At 40.3% G+C, this 17,231-nt stretch overlaps 1 protein-coding gene across 3 annotated transcripts in view; it reads left to right on the top strand.

The window, feature by feature from the left end:
• Positions 1-273: 273 nt before the first annotated feature.
• tep1 (telomerase-associated protein 1) overlaps positions 274-17,231 on the top strand; it is a 31,135-nt gene continuing 14,177 nt past the window's right edge. The window contains exons 1-17 of one of the 3 annotated variants that reach the window (XM_015956129.3): positions 274-421; positions 1,007-1,524; positions 1,621-1,824; positions 1,922-2,071; positions 9,370-9,534; positions 9,615-9,752; positions 10,910-10,981; positions 11,232-11,350; positions 11,431-11,588; positions 11,877-11,986; positions 12,069-12,147; positions 12,248-12,440; positions 12,597-12,882; positions 12,973-13,125; positions 14,145-14,210; positions 14,560-14,678; positions 14,749-14,823. In XM_015956129.3, coding sequence (XP_015811615.1) covers positions 1,009-1,524; positions 1,621-1,824; positions 1,922-2,071; positions 9,370-9,534; positions 9,615-9,752; positions 10,910-10,981; positions 11,232-11,350; positions 11,431-11,588; positions 11,877-11,986; positions 12,069-12,147; positions 12,248-12,440; positions 12,597-12,882; positions 12,973-13,125; positions 14,145-14,210; positions 14,560-14,678; positions 14,749-14,823 — 2,603 coding nt within the window. In that variant the 5' untranslated portion in view covers positions 274-421; positions 1,007-1,008. The remainder of the gene's footprint in view (positions 422-1,006; positions 1,525-1,620; positions 1,825-1,921; positions 2,072-9,369; positions 9,535-9,614; positions 9,753-10,909; positions 10,982-11,231; positions 11,351-11,430; positions 11,589-11,876; positions 11,987-12,068; positions 12,148-12,247; positions 12,441-12,596; positions 12,883-12,972; positions 13,126-14,144; positions 14,211-14,559; positions 14,679-14,748; positions 14,824-17,231) is intronic. The other 2 variants (XM_015956131.3, XM_015956130.3) reach the window with 2 other exon arrangements.

Consider the following 17,231-nt stretch of genomic DNA (forward strand, 5'->3'; position numbering starts at 1 on the left):
GCCGTAATTCATGTGGGTCAGGTCAGTTTGCGATAAAGTGGAAAACAAACGGAAGTCAGTGGGCTAGGCTGAGTTTGCGTGAATGGGCGGGGCTGACTCTGGTGCAGCTCCACCTTATGGTGCAGCTCCGCCTTTGTGGTTCTGCAGCGAGCACCCTCTCACAATTCTGGCTGATATCCTGATACCAGAAAAAATGCTTATTTGGCTTGCCATAACCCTGCGCCTCTCGGTTTGCGTTGCTTTAAAAAGCGGTCACGTGGGTGGAAGGGTGAATCGAAGCGTCGTTGCTCATTGGTCACGTGACTTTCAGTAAACAAATCAAGCTCCGACACAGTGCTTTGCTCTGCGGTGGTTCGTTTTGGTGATACAAGCTTCGAATCCTGCGTGTCACAGGTAACATCACTACTTTGTGGGGTTTGAGGTGAGTTTTTCGCTTTTAAAGTGGATGTTCATCAGAGCTAATCGCCACGCCTATGCAAACTCAGCCATTGCTAAGGAAGCTAGTAGTGAAATCCTCACCTGCGTTGATTATTAGTTCCTCTTCTGATAATTTGAGCAACGTAATTCATATTTCTCGTTTATTTATCCAGCTTTTAGTAGTTAAGTAGCTTTGACATTAAAATCAGACCCCAAAACCCGTTTTATTTCAGGTCTGGACCAACCTGCAATTTGTATTTATTTTATTCAGGTGCTGATTGTCAAATTTTTCTTTTTGTATTGCCCATTCTGTGTATTCTAATTATTGTGAATTGCTGTTTAGAACTTAACTACCATCTTTGTCCTGTTGGGTCACATTATTTTTATGAGCGTTTAGTGTCAAAGGTTGTATTTCACAACACACCCTTAACAACACGCCCTTAACAACAATGAACACTGCTTGTTCAAATAGCCATAAGAATGCTACTTAGCTAGTCATATTAGTGCTGTCCATGGCTAAATGGGCTTTGAAAGGGAGGTTCTAATTTGCAGTGACCTTTGACCTTCTGGTTTATCTCTCTACCTGCAGGGATGAGGGCGCTGACTTTGCTGCAAACAAATATGGCTTCAGGAGAGCCACAGCAGCCGTCCACAAGTGGAAGAAGCTTGTCCTCCAACCATTGTCTTCCATTGGAGAATAAGTATTTAGCTCAGTCCTTCTCAACAAAGCCCCAATCTTTCCTTGAGGACTTCTCTACTCATTCGTCTTCAGTTTCCTCTCTCCAGCCCTCTGGTCTCTCCTCCACCTCATCTTCTCTTCTCGCCACCTCTTCCTTTGCTTCTACTGCCTCACCACTCCTCAACACCCAAAATAAGCTCCTGAAGACTGATTCCCCTAGCCCTTCGTTCTCTTTGACCTCACCTGTCCATAGTCAGTCTTTGCTGTCCACCTCCCTGTCCAGTTATCTTCTAAGCAATCACTTTGCTCACCCTCCTTCCTTTCTTCATCATGATCTGGCTGGAGAACAAAAAGGGGACAATGGAGGAGATTGTAACATGGAGGAAATATCTGAAGAGATGGAGTCCTCTTTTGAAGGAACAAGCATGGTCTGTTTACGGAGTCCTATGAGTTGGAAACTAGTTCTTTTATTTGTTAGCATATTAATTGTCACTTATTGCATGTATTATTGTTTTTAACGTCAGCAGCGGCCTGGCGATGTGCTGTCTGAGGATGAAAAGGAGGAAGAGAAGGCTGATTCTGATGCTGAGGACCATATGCAGTTACCTGTTGTAGAAACTGAGATGAACAACCTACAGCTTGATGACTCTGTGATCCTGAGACAAGATGAATTTGGTGAAATTGAACGAGAAAACAAAATAGCAGAAGAGAAGCTGAAAGAAAAAAAGGTGAAACTGTAAACAGTAAGAAGATAATAGCTGCTTTTAGGTTTAGCGTTTAACCCTGAGCTTTGATTAAAATGTTTTTGTTTTTTTGTGTTTTCAGTATTTCCTGCTGAATGCCGTGTGTTGCTCTCTTGTTCATACGAGCAAAGCTCCGGGCCAGCAGGGATGGGACTCGGAGGACAGTGTTTGGACCACCATCACAAAACTGGCCAAAGATATTTCTGACTGTGATCCACAGTTTCTTCTCAAGGTGTGTGTGTGTGTGTTAGCTTTGGCTGGTGTCAGCAGGAGGGACATCAGTCAGGAAGTTTGAAAACTTTTATTTATTTGCTACAAATGTTAGAATAATTTTCCATAATCTGGTTAATGTATTCCAAGAGTAGATATTATTGTGATAGTCAAGCAAACATTAGAAATGATTAATCAGGCTATAATTAAACTTTTTTCTGGAAATAATAAACCCTGTCAAAACTCTGTTCCTAATAAAAAATAATACATGTTTAATATCATTTTCTATTATGACATTCTATCTTCTAAAGGTTATTCTGCATCTTTTAGCATCTAGGGAGCTATTAAGTGCAAATTGATTATTTTTGTTTGTGCTATTACATTGCTGTTTAAAACTTGTAAAATGACCCATAATAGTAGTTCATATAGAAGCGTCTCAACTAGCGATGTCTCATTCAGATATCAGAAGTAATTCGATATTGGCCCAAAAACAGTGTATCGGATCAAATCAGACGGCATCAAAAGTCTCCGATATAAACAGTCTGTTAAGGTTCACATTTTTGCAACCAATGGTTAAGAAAAATTATATTTATTATTTTTTTTATTTTACCTTTATTTAATCAGGATAAAAAAAAAGCATTGAGATTAAAAACCTCTTTTACTAAGGACGTCCTGGCCAAGACGCAGCAAAATTCCATACGGTTACAACATAAAAACAATAAGACAATACATTCATTCAAAGCAGTTACAAATTACTGATGCAGTCTCTGAGGCTTTCAGCTTGCTTTTGAAGGCATGTAGTGAATCCAGTTCAGTTAATTTCCAGTTTTTCTGCAGCTGGTTCCAGGCAGAGGGGGCAGAATAAACAAAAGCTTTCTTTCCTAACTCTGTTCGTACAAACGAGACAGAGCAGCAATTGATCTGTAGCTGCCCCTGGCACCATGAAGAAAATGAACGGAGAGCCTCGACTGGTGCATAAACTTTTATTTGTTTCTCTGGTCCAAATGCCTTGGACTTCACTCAGAGTTGCACCGTGAAAACTGTTTAGAGATATACAGAAGCGTAAATAAAAGGTGAACACAGCTTTGATGTCATAACAGAAATAGATTACATTCTCACATTTACTTGCTCCGCTGGCCAAGGGTGCTAAACACAACAATAATTCCTCAAAGCTGCTTTATCTGTAGATTTGACTAGGTGATGGACAAGAACAAGAAAAACAAACAATGACTATAGTGTCAAACTAATAACCCAAACAAAAGCATCAATACAGCAAAACTTACGTGGGGATGCAGTCGGCAATGTGCAGCTGAGGTGACTTTAGGCTTAAGACCTAATTTCAATACTTCAAACAGTGTTAACTTCTCTACAAACAGATTAACCCAAACAGTTTCCTCTGGAAGGGTGTGGCTTATATAAATTCTGTGAGCCAATTAAGGGTCATTGCCATCAGCTGCTCAGCTGGCAGCTACACTCCCACCAAAATCATATCTGATCACATATAACTTTCAGATAGGTTTTCGAAGATATCAGAAAATGACACATTCCAAGGAATCAGGTATCGCTCTCAAAAAGAAATACCAGTTTGTAGTAATGGTCTTAGTTCTATGACTGGCTGCCATAGAAAATGTGGACCTAAAAGCCAGCGTGTTGACAGGATGTCTGCTGCTTCTGAAACAAATTTAATGCTAATCAGACCATCGTCAACATAAAAATGGTTCTCGATAAAATCAGATGCCAAAGGGTATTCGACTTTGTGTTGCTGAGACAGATATTTTAGGCCAAAGTTTGCACATCCTGGTGATGAGCCAGCCCCAAAAAGGTGAACTGCCATTCAGTACTCTTTTGGCTCTGTCTCTAACTGGCCTCCCTCCCACCATAAGAACCTAAGGTAGTTTCTGAGATCTGGTGGTACATAAAACTGATTAAACATGGCTTCAATGTCACAAGTAACTGCCACATCTTCCTTTCTGAAGTGGCAGAGAACTCCAAACAGAGAATTTATCAAATCCGGACCTGTCATTAAGGTATCGTTAAGAGACATGCCTTGAAATCAGTCAAAACAGTCAAAAACTACTCTAAGCTTGGTAGGCTTCTTAGGATGATATACACCATGATGTGGGATGTACCACACCGTCTCACCATCCTGAATAGGAGGAGCAGGTTCTGCAACACCATTCCTGATGGCTGCATCCATGAAGGTCGTGTATATCTCACGGTAATGTTCGTTAGATCTTAAACGTTTCTTTAGATGTTGCAAACGAATGATGGCTAACCTTTTGTTGTTGGGGAGGGCAGGTGGCCCTGTACCTTTAAAGGGCAGGGGCATCTGGTAGTGTCCACTGTCCTTCTGAGTGATGTTAACTGAGAGAAACTGAGCAAAATTAACGTCGTCTTGAGAAACCTTTTCATAATGATAGGTTTTATCATTGAAGTCCTTTTCTAAGGCCTTCAACACCTCTGGAACGGGGGGGTTTAGGACTTCCTTAACTGCCACTCGATGGACAATACTCTGATTTCCCTGTCTGTCTATAGAAGGGTTTGTGGATCCTATTATGCTCCATCCAAGTGCAGTTCTTTGGGCAAAGGGTTCATTTTCTGACCCACTGATTACTTCTAAGTGTAATAAAGCAGATGAACAGTCATATCTTATCAACAGCCCAACTTCACAGTCCTGCAGTGGTTGCAACTTGTTTGCCACCTGTTCAAGATGTGGCCATTTAAGAGCCGTGTGCTTAGTCGGTATGTGAGATTTATCCACCGGAATGAAATCCCTTGTGTAGACCTTTGGTAGTTTGACTGATGTTGAGAGATTAAAACCACGAACCTGTAGGTCCTCAGTGGTTTTATTTGCCACCATTGTGTCTATAGATGTCATTGTGCTAAGCTTGAGCTGTACTGGTTGAGAATTGAACATTTAATTTAGACATCAAATCACCCAAAATGAAACTGGAATCACTCTGAGTGTCAAGTAAGGCATAAGTGAGGATCTCCCTTTCTGGTTCTGTTGCTGCAGATACAAAAACTGGAACAATGCTTGAGGTAGCAGAAGAGCGCTGTGTCAGAGTGTGAGACATAACACGATGTACCTCATCCTTTACTGGCTCCATAGATACCTTTGTGTTCAACCTTGGTGTTGCTTCCTTATTACTCGTCGTGTGCATACATGTTGGGTGATATTTGTTGCATATACTACATACAAGTCTCCTTCTACAGTTTTTGATAGTGTGTCCCTTCTTTAAACAACCAAAGCAAAGAAAATACTGGTTTTTGATAGCTTTCCTTTCATCTATGGGTTTTGCCTTAAAGGCTGGACACTCTGCAACACCATGCAACTCATCTGTGCAGACTAAACAAGGGTTTCTTGGCTTAAATGTCTGAGATGCATCCCTTGCAGCTGGTGGACTCGACAGAGTTGCGGTATGAAACACTTTGGTTCTTGGAGGATACCTCTCCTCTTGACATTTTGTGCTAAACATAAATGGGGGAAGCAATAGGGTTACAAGCTATTCTAGCCTCTTTCTGAAGAAACTCTACAAAATGGGAAAATGAAGGATACTGTTGACATTTGTCCAGTTCATCTACAACAATACGACTCCATCGCTGTACAATATGTTCTGGTAGTTTCTGGAGGAGCTTATGGTTCTCCTCACAGTCATTCAGTATGGATAAGCCTTTGACATGGGGAATGGCTTCATCGCAACCTTTAAGAAAATCTGTAAATTCTCTGAGAGCACAGGGATCATTAGCAGCTACCTTAGGCCATTTCCTCAGTTTTTCTCTGAAAGCTCTCTGGATGACAAATGGACTACCATATCTATCTTGCAACATATTCCAGGCTCCCTTATATGAGTCTTCAGAATCTCTGTAGAAAAACCCTTCTACAGCCTTACGTGCTTCTCCTGCAACATAACTCTTTAGAAACAACATTTTTTCACACGTGGGGAGAGCTCTTGAGTCTACTAACGCCATGAAACACATTTTCCACTCAATGAACTTTAAAGGATCTCCTGAAAAAACTGGTGTTTCTGGTACAGGTAACCGATTTAGAACAAGTAAGTTGGAAAGTTCATTACCTAGATTGGATACCTCATGCTTTACCTTAACAGGTTGGTAAGACACAGCATGTGGGTTGAGAGAAATATGAGACTCTTGAAGGCTGGCCTCTTCATAAGGCAAATCCCAACTTCCTTCATGGTGGTCGTAGGCCTTAACTCTGGCTGCTGCCACCTCTATCTCCTTTGCTGCTTGCATTTGCTGTAATTTGGTGTTTTCTTCTTCAACTTTGACAGCCATTTCTGCCTCCATAATTTTCCATTCAGCTTTTAGTTTAGACAACTTAAATTGTTGTTCTTGAATTTGCTCTAATGCCTTTGCTTGGGCTAATTTAGCAGCTAATTCGGCCTCAGCATCAGCTCGGTTAGATGATTTTGAGCCACAGGTTGCACAAGATACTCTGCTTTCCTTACAGTCTGAGACTACAGTTCCTGTTTCTGTTGTCCCAAGAATAGAGCCATACTCCTTTTTACTTAATGCCATTCTCACACGTTCCTTCTCCAGGTGGTTGTTAAAGACTGTATACACTTCCTCTAAACGTTTGCTTATCAAATCACATGTTTCTGCAGACAAAGCAATACAAGCATCCATTTTTTTGACAACATCTGAGTTAGTGGCATTACCTTGACAAAGAGACTTATACGTGTTGTGCACTAGAGTCCGTTTAGTTTTGATATTATTCTGCAGTTCATCAAGCTCCTCAGTTGTACAGAAAGTTTTTAGCTTTGTCCTTGTTTCTCTAGCAGACTGTCTCCAAGTGTCATATGCCTTACAAAAGGCTTTATGAAATTTCTTATTTTGTTGCTCTTGCATTTCTTTACCCTTTTCAGTTAGCTTGCGTTCTCTTGAGCTTGTTCTGAGAGGTTGTTTGTCCATTCAGAAAACCTTTACCTTTGGTTTTAACTCCAACTCCAAGCCTGGTTCATGACAAAACTCCTTTACTCACAGTTTGTGAAGCCTTTAAGAAGGAAGAAAAGAGGGGCAATTATGGTGATTCTGCACCAAGCTGCTTCCGCCTCGAGCTGCTGTGTCAACAGGTCCTCCCAGAAGCTGGACGATGAGAGGCTTTCCACAGGACACTGGACAAGTTTTCACTGTAGCTGCCCCTGGCACCATGAAGAAAATGAACGGAGAGCCTCGACTGGTGCATAAACTTTTATTTGTTTCTCTGGTCCAAATGCCTTGGACTTCACTCCGAGTTGCACCGTGAAAACTGTTTAGAGATATACAGAAGCGTAAATAAAAAGGTGAACACAGCTTTGATGTCATAACAGAAATAGATTACATTCTCACATTTACTTGCTCCGCTGGCCAAGGGTGCTAAACAAAACAATAATTCCTCAAAGCTGCTTTATCTGTAGATTTGACTAGGTGATGGACAAGAACAAGAAAAACAAACAATGACTATAGTGTCAAACTAATAACCCAAACAAAAGCGTCAATACAGCAAAACTTACGTGGGGATGCAGTCGGCAATGTGCAGCTGAGGTGACTTTAGGCTTAAGACCTAATTTCAATACTTCAAACAGTGTTAACTTCTCCACAAACAGATTAACCCAAACAGTTTCCTCTGGAAGGGTGTGGCTTATATAAATTCTGTGAGCCAATTAAGGGTCATTGCCATCAGCTGCTCAGCTGGCAGCTACAGATCATTGGACCTTAAAGAATGAGAATGAACACTTTTCCATGTGATTAATGTGCAAATATAAGGAGGTAATATTCCAAGCATTGCTTTGTAAACAAAAACATACCAACAATTTTGTCTTCTAGTGGCCAGTGACAGCCATTTCACTCATGAATATAATTCAGAGTAGTGTGTAGCGACTCTACAGTTGGTATTGAATCTCAGAGAGGCATGGTAAACTGAGTCCAACTTTTGTAGTACAGTAAGGGAAGCTTTCATATATACAATATCACCGTAATCTAATACAGATAAAAAAAGGGGCTGTTGCCTTTTTGCTTCAAAATAAAAACACTGCTTGTTTCGGAAGTAAAAACTCAAGTTTTAATTTCCTCACTAGTTTGTCTATGTGTGATTTTAAGGTAAGGGAGTTATCTTTTAAGACTCCAAGGTATTTGTATTGATGGACCTCCTCTATGACCTTCCCTTCCAATGTGATTACTTCTACTGTTTCATACTTACTGTTATTGGCTCTTGTTCTCCGATTGAGTAATATCACTTGATCAAGCCTTTCATATATTCCACACTATGAAATAGGTAAAGTATGTATGATTTGTGCTGATATCGTATCAGATTTGTATCGGTCAATACTGAAGGCTGCGATAACTGTATCGTATTGGAAGTGAAAAAGTTGTATCGGGACATTCCTAGTCTCAACCGCACAACACGGGGAAGATTTATTTAGCAAAAAGACTGAAATAGAAGTTTTATGGATGCTTGAATTTTTGCCTTTTACAGATTTAGAAATGTGTAGCATACCCCCCCGAATGAAGGATGACACTTCACTGACGAAGTTTTGAATTTAATGACGATGACCCTCAATTTCACCGTAAGAGCTGGAGATGTGTACAAAAAACCCCATGTAAATAGATCCACACTCTTACATCAATACAACTGTTATTAACAGTTTACAACAGTTTACAACGTACAGCGTAAATTACAATTTCCTTAGCTTTATAAGATAAATCAATGCATTTGGATCTAAACATTTTATAACAAAAATATTTAAAACATAAGTACATTAAGATAATAAATTTATCTTGTGCCTCTATCAAGGGGGCTGCTAATAACAAAATCCATTAGATCTCCGTCTAAGCTGCTTTGGTTGTTTTTATAGCTGTTAAGCTAGCTTGCATTAACTGTTAAAACAGGAAACAGACCCTTCAAAATAAAAGCATTTCATTCAAACAAGAAGTTAATTAAAACTGATTATAAATAAAGGCAAGTTGTGCCAAATTAAAATACAAGCAAAAGAAGATGTCATTTTAGGGTTAGTTACAAAATGTCTTTTTAATCCTATTTTCCATTTAAAAACTGAAGCGATTCTCACTTTTCTCTTATATTGTAACGCGAAACACCTTTAAAAGCACCAACTTGTACAGTTTTATAGATGTTTCTGGCATTTTTCATAATTTGTTTGAACAGGGAGAGACTCTTATTTGTGCTGAAATAAATACCTGGAAATTTAGGAACATACAAAGTTGTTCAGTGTTTTTCTCGGTCTTTTCGTGATGATCAAGTGCTTTCTTTTTGCCTGCTCATTTGCAGTAAATCATAATTTAGTTTTCTGTGTTCCCATCCAGGTGGCAGTTTACACCAGACAGGAGTTAAACATCCGGATCACCGCTAACTTCATGTTGGCTCTGGCTGCCAGTTTGCCTTCCACCAAGCAGCATGTCCGCAGATATTTCTGTTCAGCTGTGCAGCTGCCCTCCGACTGGCTGGAAGTAGTCAGAATCTACAGTACGGTAAGTCTTGGTGTGTTATTTGCAGTAAGGATCTTCAGTTTTCAGCTTTCTATAAACTTTTACGATTTCACCTCTTCCAGTGTTTCAGCAGCTCTCTGCCAGCGTGTCTGAAGAAGGCGATGACCGACAAGTTCAAGGAGTTCAGCGAGTATCAACTAGCCAAATACAACACGCGTAAACATCGCTGCAAACACTACCGCAAGAAGAAAAAAGCAGAGGTGCAGATGCATTTTAATTTATACATTTAAAGAGCAAGTGACCCCCTACCAAAGTCTTATTCCACTCCCACTTCATGTTTGAAAAATGCAACAAAGGCTGTTGCCTGGCAGACCGAGAGGGTGGAGCCGCTAACATATGCACACATACACGGGCTCACAACAACATTGTGACATCATAATGTACCAGCTAATGTCATAGTGTACCTCTTAGCCAATAGCGATGGCAGATTTAAATTAAAATGCAGTGCAGAGTTTTTACCTGACGATGGCGCAATGCTGACAGTTTTAGGCAGATGATTTAAATTTTAACTTAAATTAACTAAAGTGCCAAATTACTGACTGCACGTGTCTACATAGCGATTAGACACTCGTTAATGTAGTTTATCAACAAAAAAAAGTTGATTTAGGGGTGACTTGCTCTTTAAATTCTTTTTGTGCATTGTTGTGATTGGGGCAGCAGTAGCTCAGGTGGTAGAGCGGGTTGCCTCATGATCGGAGGGTCATGGGTTAGATTCCAGCTCCCGCCAGGGGTATCCTGCTGTTGTGTCCTTGGGCAAGACACTTCACCCAACTTGCCTGTGTTAGTGGTGGTCAGAGGGGCCGACGGCGCCAAATGGCAGCCTCGCCTCTGTCAGACCTCCCCAGGGCGGCTGTGGCTACAAGTAGCTTGCCATCACTAGCAGTGTGTGAATGTGAGAGTGTGTGAAAGCGTCTTTGGATGTCTAGAAAAGTGCTATATAAGTTCAATGCATTATTATTATTATTATTATTATTATTATTATTATTATTTAAAAACTCTTTAAATGAATGTTCCAACTTGTTACTGGGTAGAAATATCGGCTTGACTGATAAGTGGATGCAGATAAAAAATTATGATTTTTTAAATTTAATTCAGTTTAATAATTTCTGTGAATAAATGCGGGTGGCCTGTGATCTTTCACAGTGCAGAACTGCACCTTTTTTGCTCTTGATGCACAATTTCACTAATGTGAAGCCTAATAAAAATGCTGATAAGTTTAAAAATTATATTTTTCTAATGTAAAAAAAATGGTATTAACTAAGTGTTTCTTTTATTTAAAAAAAAAAATAAATTTTTTGTTGCCCACGTCGCTGTTTTTGAACATTTTCCCTCTAAATGAATTATTTCTCATCCCTAGAAACCAAGCGCACCGCAGATGGCAAGGTGGGCAAAATGGCTCAGATCACATCCTGTTCTTCTAGAGAAGTTTGTAAGTCATTATTCATCCTAACAGTTTATTCTTTGAGTCATTGTTGAATCAAGATTTTCCAAGTTGCACAAGGTGTGGGCTTCAGTTAGGATCTTGTTCTTAAAGCTCACGCCCATCTCTTTGGTTTATGCAGGGATGCGTCCAGCGCAGAAATAAAATGTATCTTCATGTTAATCTGCTCAATGTTCAACAAAATGGATGTTTTTGAATAACTGTGATTTAAACACTTGTGCATAATGTTCATTTACAGATGGAGGGCAACAAACCAGCAGTGGATAAAAAACAGAGCCAGTTCAGTTTGAAGAAACTGATTAGGAGGCTTCACATTAAAGAACCTGCTGAACACGTTATGGCTATTTTGGGACGAAAGTAAGATTGCAAATGGGGAAAACAAACATAGATTTAGTATTAAACACTCTTAAATGCCACATATTTGATATTTTTTGCAGATATCCCAGTGATGCAAAGGCGTTCACCCGCAGTGGATTAAAGGGCGAGTGGGACAGAGAGAGAGCCGGACAGCGAATGAAGCTGAAAGAGCCGCAGACGTGGGAACGGCTGCTCAGTCTGGAGGGCAACAAGGCCGCCACGTGGGAGAAGCTCATAGGTCTGAAAAAAAATGCAAAGCATCAGCTTCATCCATCGGCGTGCACAGGCTCGCAGCTCAGAGCTGCAGAACCGCTGCATCATGAGTGGCTGATGGGAGGGAAAATACGACCGGAACAAAACCTTTTTTATTCTGTGTTTATCTTTAACAACCAGAAATTTCCCATCTGGCTCACAAAATCTGTTAGGCAATTTTGAAGTTGAACTTAACCTGTTTTTCCAAAACATCCAACAAATGTAACAGTCTCGTCATCGTTGACACATGCCGACAGATTTCTCCGTTTTCCAGACAATAAGTCGCTTCCATTCATGGCCATGTTGAGGAACCTGAGGAACATGATCACGAAAGGGATCAGCGAGGCTCATCACAAGAAGATCCTCAACAGGCTGACCAATCAGGTGCAACTAAAGTTTCTTATAAACTACACGCAGCCGTGCCTGTCTAGACTCCTCTTACGTCGCTGACTTGATGTGTTTGCAGAAAGCAGTCATCCAGAGCCGACAGTTTCCTTTCAGGTTCCTCGCTGCGTACAAAGTCATCATGGAGCTTCACAATTTGGGTGAAATGCTTTAAACGGCATAAAATGTTTTGAATAAAGTAGATTTTTATTATTTTTAACTCGATCCTAAATGCCTGGTCTTTACATTTTTGCCCTCCAGCGTCGGCATCGCAGCAGGGGATTCCCGTTGGGAAAGACATCCTGCTGAGCATCCTAAGCAAAGTCCCAAAGAGCAGCCGCTTCAGCACTCAGGACTGGAAGACGACTTCAAAGAGAAGGATGAAGGTGGCGCTCGACGTGCCTTTTATTTATCAGGCATACAAGCTGAAGAAGGCCCAGCTCTTAAAAGCCAAGTAAGAAGCTTCTGTAGTTTCTAAATGATTAAAAACAACTTCTTCACACCCAAGTGAACATTTTAGGGGTAAAACCATTTAAAAATGGGTCTCGTCATGAATTATGTTTAAAAATAACCTGTTGGTTGAGATTTGGCTTTCCTCCTGTGTTTAAAGTCAGAAGCTGTACACCGTTGATCTTTTGGACCGTTACCGTAAAGCTCTGGAGACGGCCGTTCAGATTTCCTGCCGCTACAACGTGCCCCCCCTCCCTGGAAAAACCGTCATCCTGCTCCCCAATACCATGTTGTCGAACAAGGAGTCCTGGAGCAAGAAACAAGATTTCTGCCTCCCTCCTGACCTGGAGCAGAAAGACAAGGAGGATGAAGAAGAAGAAGAAGAGGAGGAGGAGGAAACCGGTCGTAGAAGGAGGCAGGATGAGCACGACCCTCTAACTCCTACTGTGGGTTTGTTTGTTTTTTGTTCACATAACGGACCACTAATGTGTAGAAAACCACTCATTGGCTGACTTCATGTTTATGAATCCTTGCAGGTGATGGAGGTGGCAGCTTTGCTCGCTCTGATGATCAGCAGCTGTGCTGAGGATTGTCAACTCTGCTTAGTGTGCTACAATCGGTTTATAGAATATAAGCCAAAGTCTGATGTCATTTTGGACAACGTCAGAGACCTGATCAAGCAGGTTGAGGTCAGAAAATCTCCTCTTTAACAATCATGCTGTCAAATATAGTTTTATCTCCTACATTTGAGTTATTTTATCTTCTAACAGTGTTGTTTATGGGTGTCTGTTGCTTTTATGTCTGACAGAAAAGGTTTAGAGATCTCAAAAGGACAATGCTGAGCGAGGACGTTCAATGCCAGGATTAGATAATTTCTCTTTGATGTATCTGATTACACAAATGCTAGAAAATTGTCCAGGATCAACATTAACCTTGTTTTTAGCTGAATTCCAACACTTGAAGTCACGTGTCATTGTGGACCAAGTATCTAGAGATCAAGCTGTAGTTTTACTGACTGAAGTTCCTCAGACCTCTAGGATGTAATTTTATGTTGCTGTTTAAAGAGCAAGTCACCCCCTACCAGATTCTTACTCAGCTCCCTCAGTGCCTGATTGAAAAATGTAACAAATGTTGTTGCCTAGCAGACAGAGAGGGCGGAGCCGCTAACAAATACAAACACACACAGGCTCACAACGACATTGTGACATCATATGGTACCAGCTAATGTTCTAGGCTACCTCTTAGCCAATAGCGATGGCAGATTTAAATTAAAATGCAGTGCAGAGTTTTTACCTGACAACGGCACAACACTGACAGTTTTAGGCAGAAAATTAAAAATTTAACTAAAATCCACTAAAGTGCAAAACTATTGACTACACATGTCTGCAGCACGGTTAGACACGCAAAGTTGATTTGGGGGTGACTTACTCTTTAAAGAATGATGGAGAGATAAAAAGGACCTGGTTATTCATAGGGCAGGCAGTGGTTAATTGATCTAAACCAATGCAAAGTGAAATCCTCATTCCCATTATTGATGAGATCTTTTAAAGTCTCTCACTTGTTGCAGATAGCTCTGAGAGTGGCTTCAGTCTAGAGAAATGGAGAGTGGTCTTTCACCACACAAACAAGCTCCTGTGGCGCTGGTTACAGTCTAACAACAAAAACATCTCTAACCTCAAACTAAAGAACACTCGTGTGTCTTACACAGGCGGTGTCCGGAGTTTCAGAAGATGACATGAGTTTCTTTCACGAAATCTTGACCAAGAAAAACAAGGTAAGTTATCTTTCATTCTGTTTGTTCTGCTTAGTGTGATAACAAACTTATTTTATTGCACCATAAATAAATGAATAGGAGTGAACAGAACCTTGCAGAATAATGTGACTAAAAGAAAAAAGTATATTAGATTTTTTTTCTAAGACCCTTTTTGCAGCACTAAACTTAATGTGTGAAACAGGATTATTTTAAACACATATTTTTAAAACCTGAAAACAAATTTTCCCAGGAAGCTCAGTTTTATATTCCTTTATTCTTTATCTTTATCTCTTTATCTATAGAGGCATCATTATCTTTATGGTAACTTTCTGCATATACTTTGCTCAAATGAACTGCTATTTGTTTACAGGTGAACAACATCATCGTGTTAAATCTAAGTTGGCTTGAAAGTGAAATAAAATGGGCCATCCGAGCCTACAGAAAGGAAGCAAACAACAAAGCCCTGGTGGTCAAGATCTTCTTAGACGAGTACGTTTTTATTTCTCTCCTATTTTAGATGGTTCATCTGTTCTAATTTTTTCTGTGCTGTTGTGTTTAGGTGTCGTGAAGACAAAGACGAAACCCCTGACGAGAACTGTGTGACACTATCAGGCTTCAGTGAGCAAATGCTGAGGTATTATTTATGATGAAAATTACAAAATGGAGCTGATTTATCTGTACTTGGTGGTGCTAGGATACTTAAACAGGGTATCCGCGGGTCCTTAAAAAGTCTTAAAAAGTCTTAAATTTGCTTTTCCAAATTTAAGGCCCTAAAAATCCTTAAAAATGGCAAATAATCCTTAAATCCAGTTTCCACAGGTCTTAAATGACCAAAGACCCAAAAATGTTCGTGAATTTCTAGTTAGTGTTCAACATTTTTTAAGTATGACGCTGGCGTAAGCGGAACCGTACACATTCAGTCGGTTGTGAAAGGGGGCTATTTTTAGATGAGCACATTAGCTGGTTAAGCTAGTGGGGAAGTGCAAGTTTAATGGTAACTGGATGGCTAATCAGGCAATAGCTGGAAATTATAGCTTAAATTTAATTAGAAAAATAGCTTAAATTTGGTCAAAGAGGCCTTAAAAAAGGTCTTAAAAAGTCTTAAATTTGGCTCCCTTAAACCTGCAGATACCATGTTAAAATAATTTCCATTTGTTTAAAGTTGGAGTGAACAGATGGTTTCAAAAGCTCTGCAGAAACTAGAGCTTAGAGTTGAAGTCTGGTTCCTGATCACCTCCTGAAGAGGTGATCCTTTTTGTCATCTGGCTTGAGTTGACTAGCCTAAGTTATGGGACCTCATGTACGAACACTTTGGTGGATTTTCTACTGAAAAAGAATGTAGGCACAAATTTTTTTAAGTATATTTTCTTTGTTCACATGGATCAGTGCAGCATTGAGTGCACACGGGAGAACAAGACATCTATATTTACATTAAAGTGACAGTGTGTATTTTTCCTGGCAATAGGGGATAGCAGATACCTAAATCATTACAAGGAGTAAGACCTTACCAACAAAGCCCCCAAAGTCAAAAAGCCGGGGAAGTGCAAACCTCAGCAAAATAATGAGCACATCAGCCTCCCTTTCATCACTGGCAACAAGTGAAGAGTTAAATGTGTAAAACAACAACGTTTATGAGTAGTGAAAGTTTTATAACCTTTTGTTACAAATCAGTAAATGCATTTGTCCTCATGGACTCCCGTAGAAGGAGTCATGGCATCTTATATGGCGTCGCCCCGAGACTCGGACCCGCTCCCATGTATTTTAGACCTGATTTTTATGGTAATCTGTTACAAAGCCGCCAATATTTTTCAACAACTGGGCATCATTTAATTTATTTTTAACCACATTTTGTCAGATATTTCCAGAGAATAATGGTAAAAACTGCACATTGTCTCTTTAAACATGCAAATCGGCGCAAAAATGCCTTTCCTGTGTTATTTTCTCTCTGCACGACAGAAAAAGCAGGTCTACACATGGAAAGAGGAAGCAGAACATGCGAGACTCAAGTAGTTCAGTAAATCAGTAATCTTGTATACCACATACATGGGGCAGCTGTAGCTCAGGAGGTAGAGCAGGTCACCCAGTGAGGATTTAGTGATCGATCCCAGCTCCTGCCAGGGTGCTCTGTTGTTTGTGTTTTTGGGCAAGACACTTCAGCGACTTGCCTGTGTTGGTGGTGGTCAGAGGGGCTGATGGCATGAAAGTCAACCTCACCTCTGTCAGACCACCCCAGGGCAGCTGTGGCTAGCTAGTAGCTTTCCATCACCAAAGCACTTTAAGTCCCTTGAAAAGCCCTGTATAAATCTAATCCATTATTATTTAAATGAAGGCATCAGAGAGAGAGAGAGAAGCTGAGACATTCCATATGGTACTCATGGAAACATGGAGGTATAAAGAATCTTGGTAGGAAACGCTGAAACGTTTTGGTACCTCAACCAGAATAAGAAGGAAGTGACTCACAATCTGCTGCCACCCATCCTGAACTATTGCATTTCACAGTCTGTTCCCTATCAGCTGTTCGATAAAATGTATGACTCATTCATTCAATGTGGCCACCTCTCTACAATGTTGGCTAGTTGCTCTTTCTTCCCCTTGAGATAAGCATTCACTTAAACGTGCTTGTATACCATACCATTTTATTTATACCGCACATTTAAAATGCAGCATGAGAGCTGAACAAAGTGTCTTGCAGAAGGTTGGAAACGAGCAGAACAAAACATTAAAATAAGATAAAATCAAACGATAAAATTCAGGAATAGACCATTTAAAAACAGTTCAATAAGATAAGATAAATCAACTACAAGAATAATAAAAGCATACACAAAAACAGTAGCTCAAAACCAGTGAAACCAAGCATAAAAGAAATCACTGTCCAAAAGTGAGTCTTCAGTCTCAACTTGAAAACCGAGACCGTAGAAGACTTGCATGGTGAGAGGGAGCGCATTCCAAAGGTGAGGAGCAGTGTACACAAAAGCCCGCTCCCCTCTCGCCTTATTGATCATTTTGGGGATGCAGAGCAGTAAGTGGTCAGCTGATCTTGGG

Source organism: Nothobranchius furzeri, chromosome 11 (genome assembly GCF_043380555.1).
Source record: "Nothobranchius furzeri strain GRZ-AD chromosome 11, NfurGRZ-RIMD1, whole genome shotgun sequence".
Classification (NCBI taxonomy): Eukaryota; Metazoa; Chordata; class Actinopteri; order Cyprinodontiformes; family Nothobranchiidae; genus Nothobranchius; species Nothobranchius furzeri.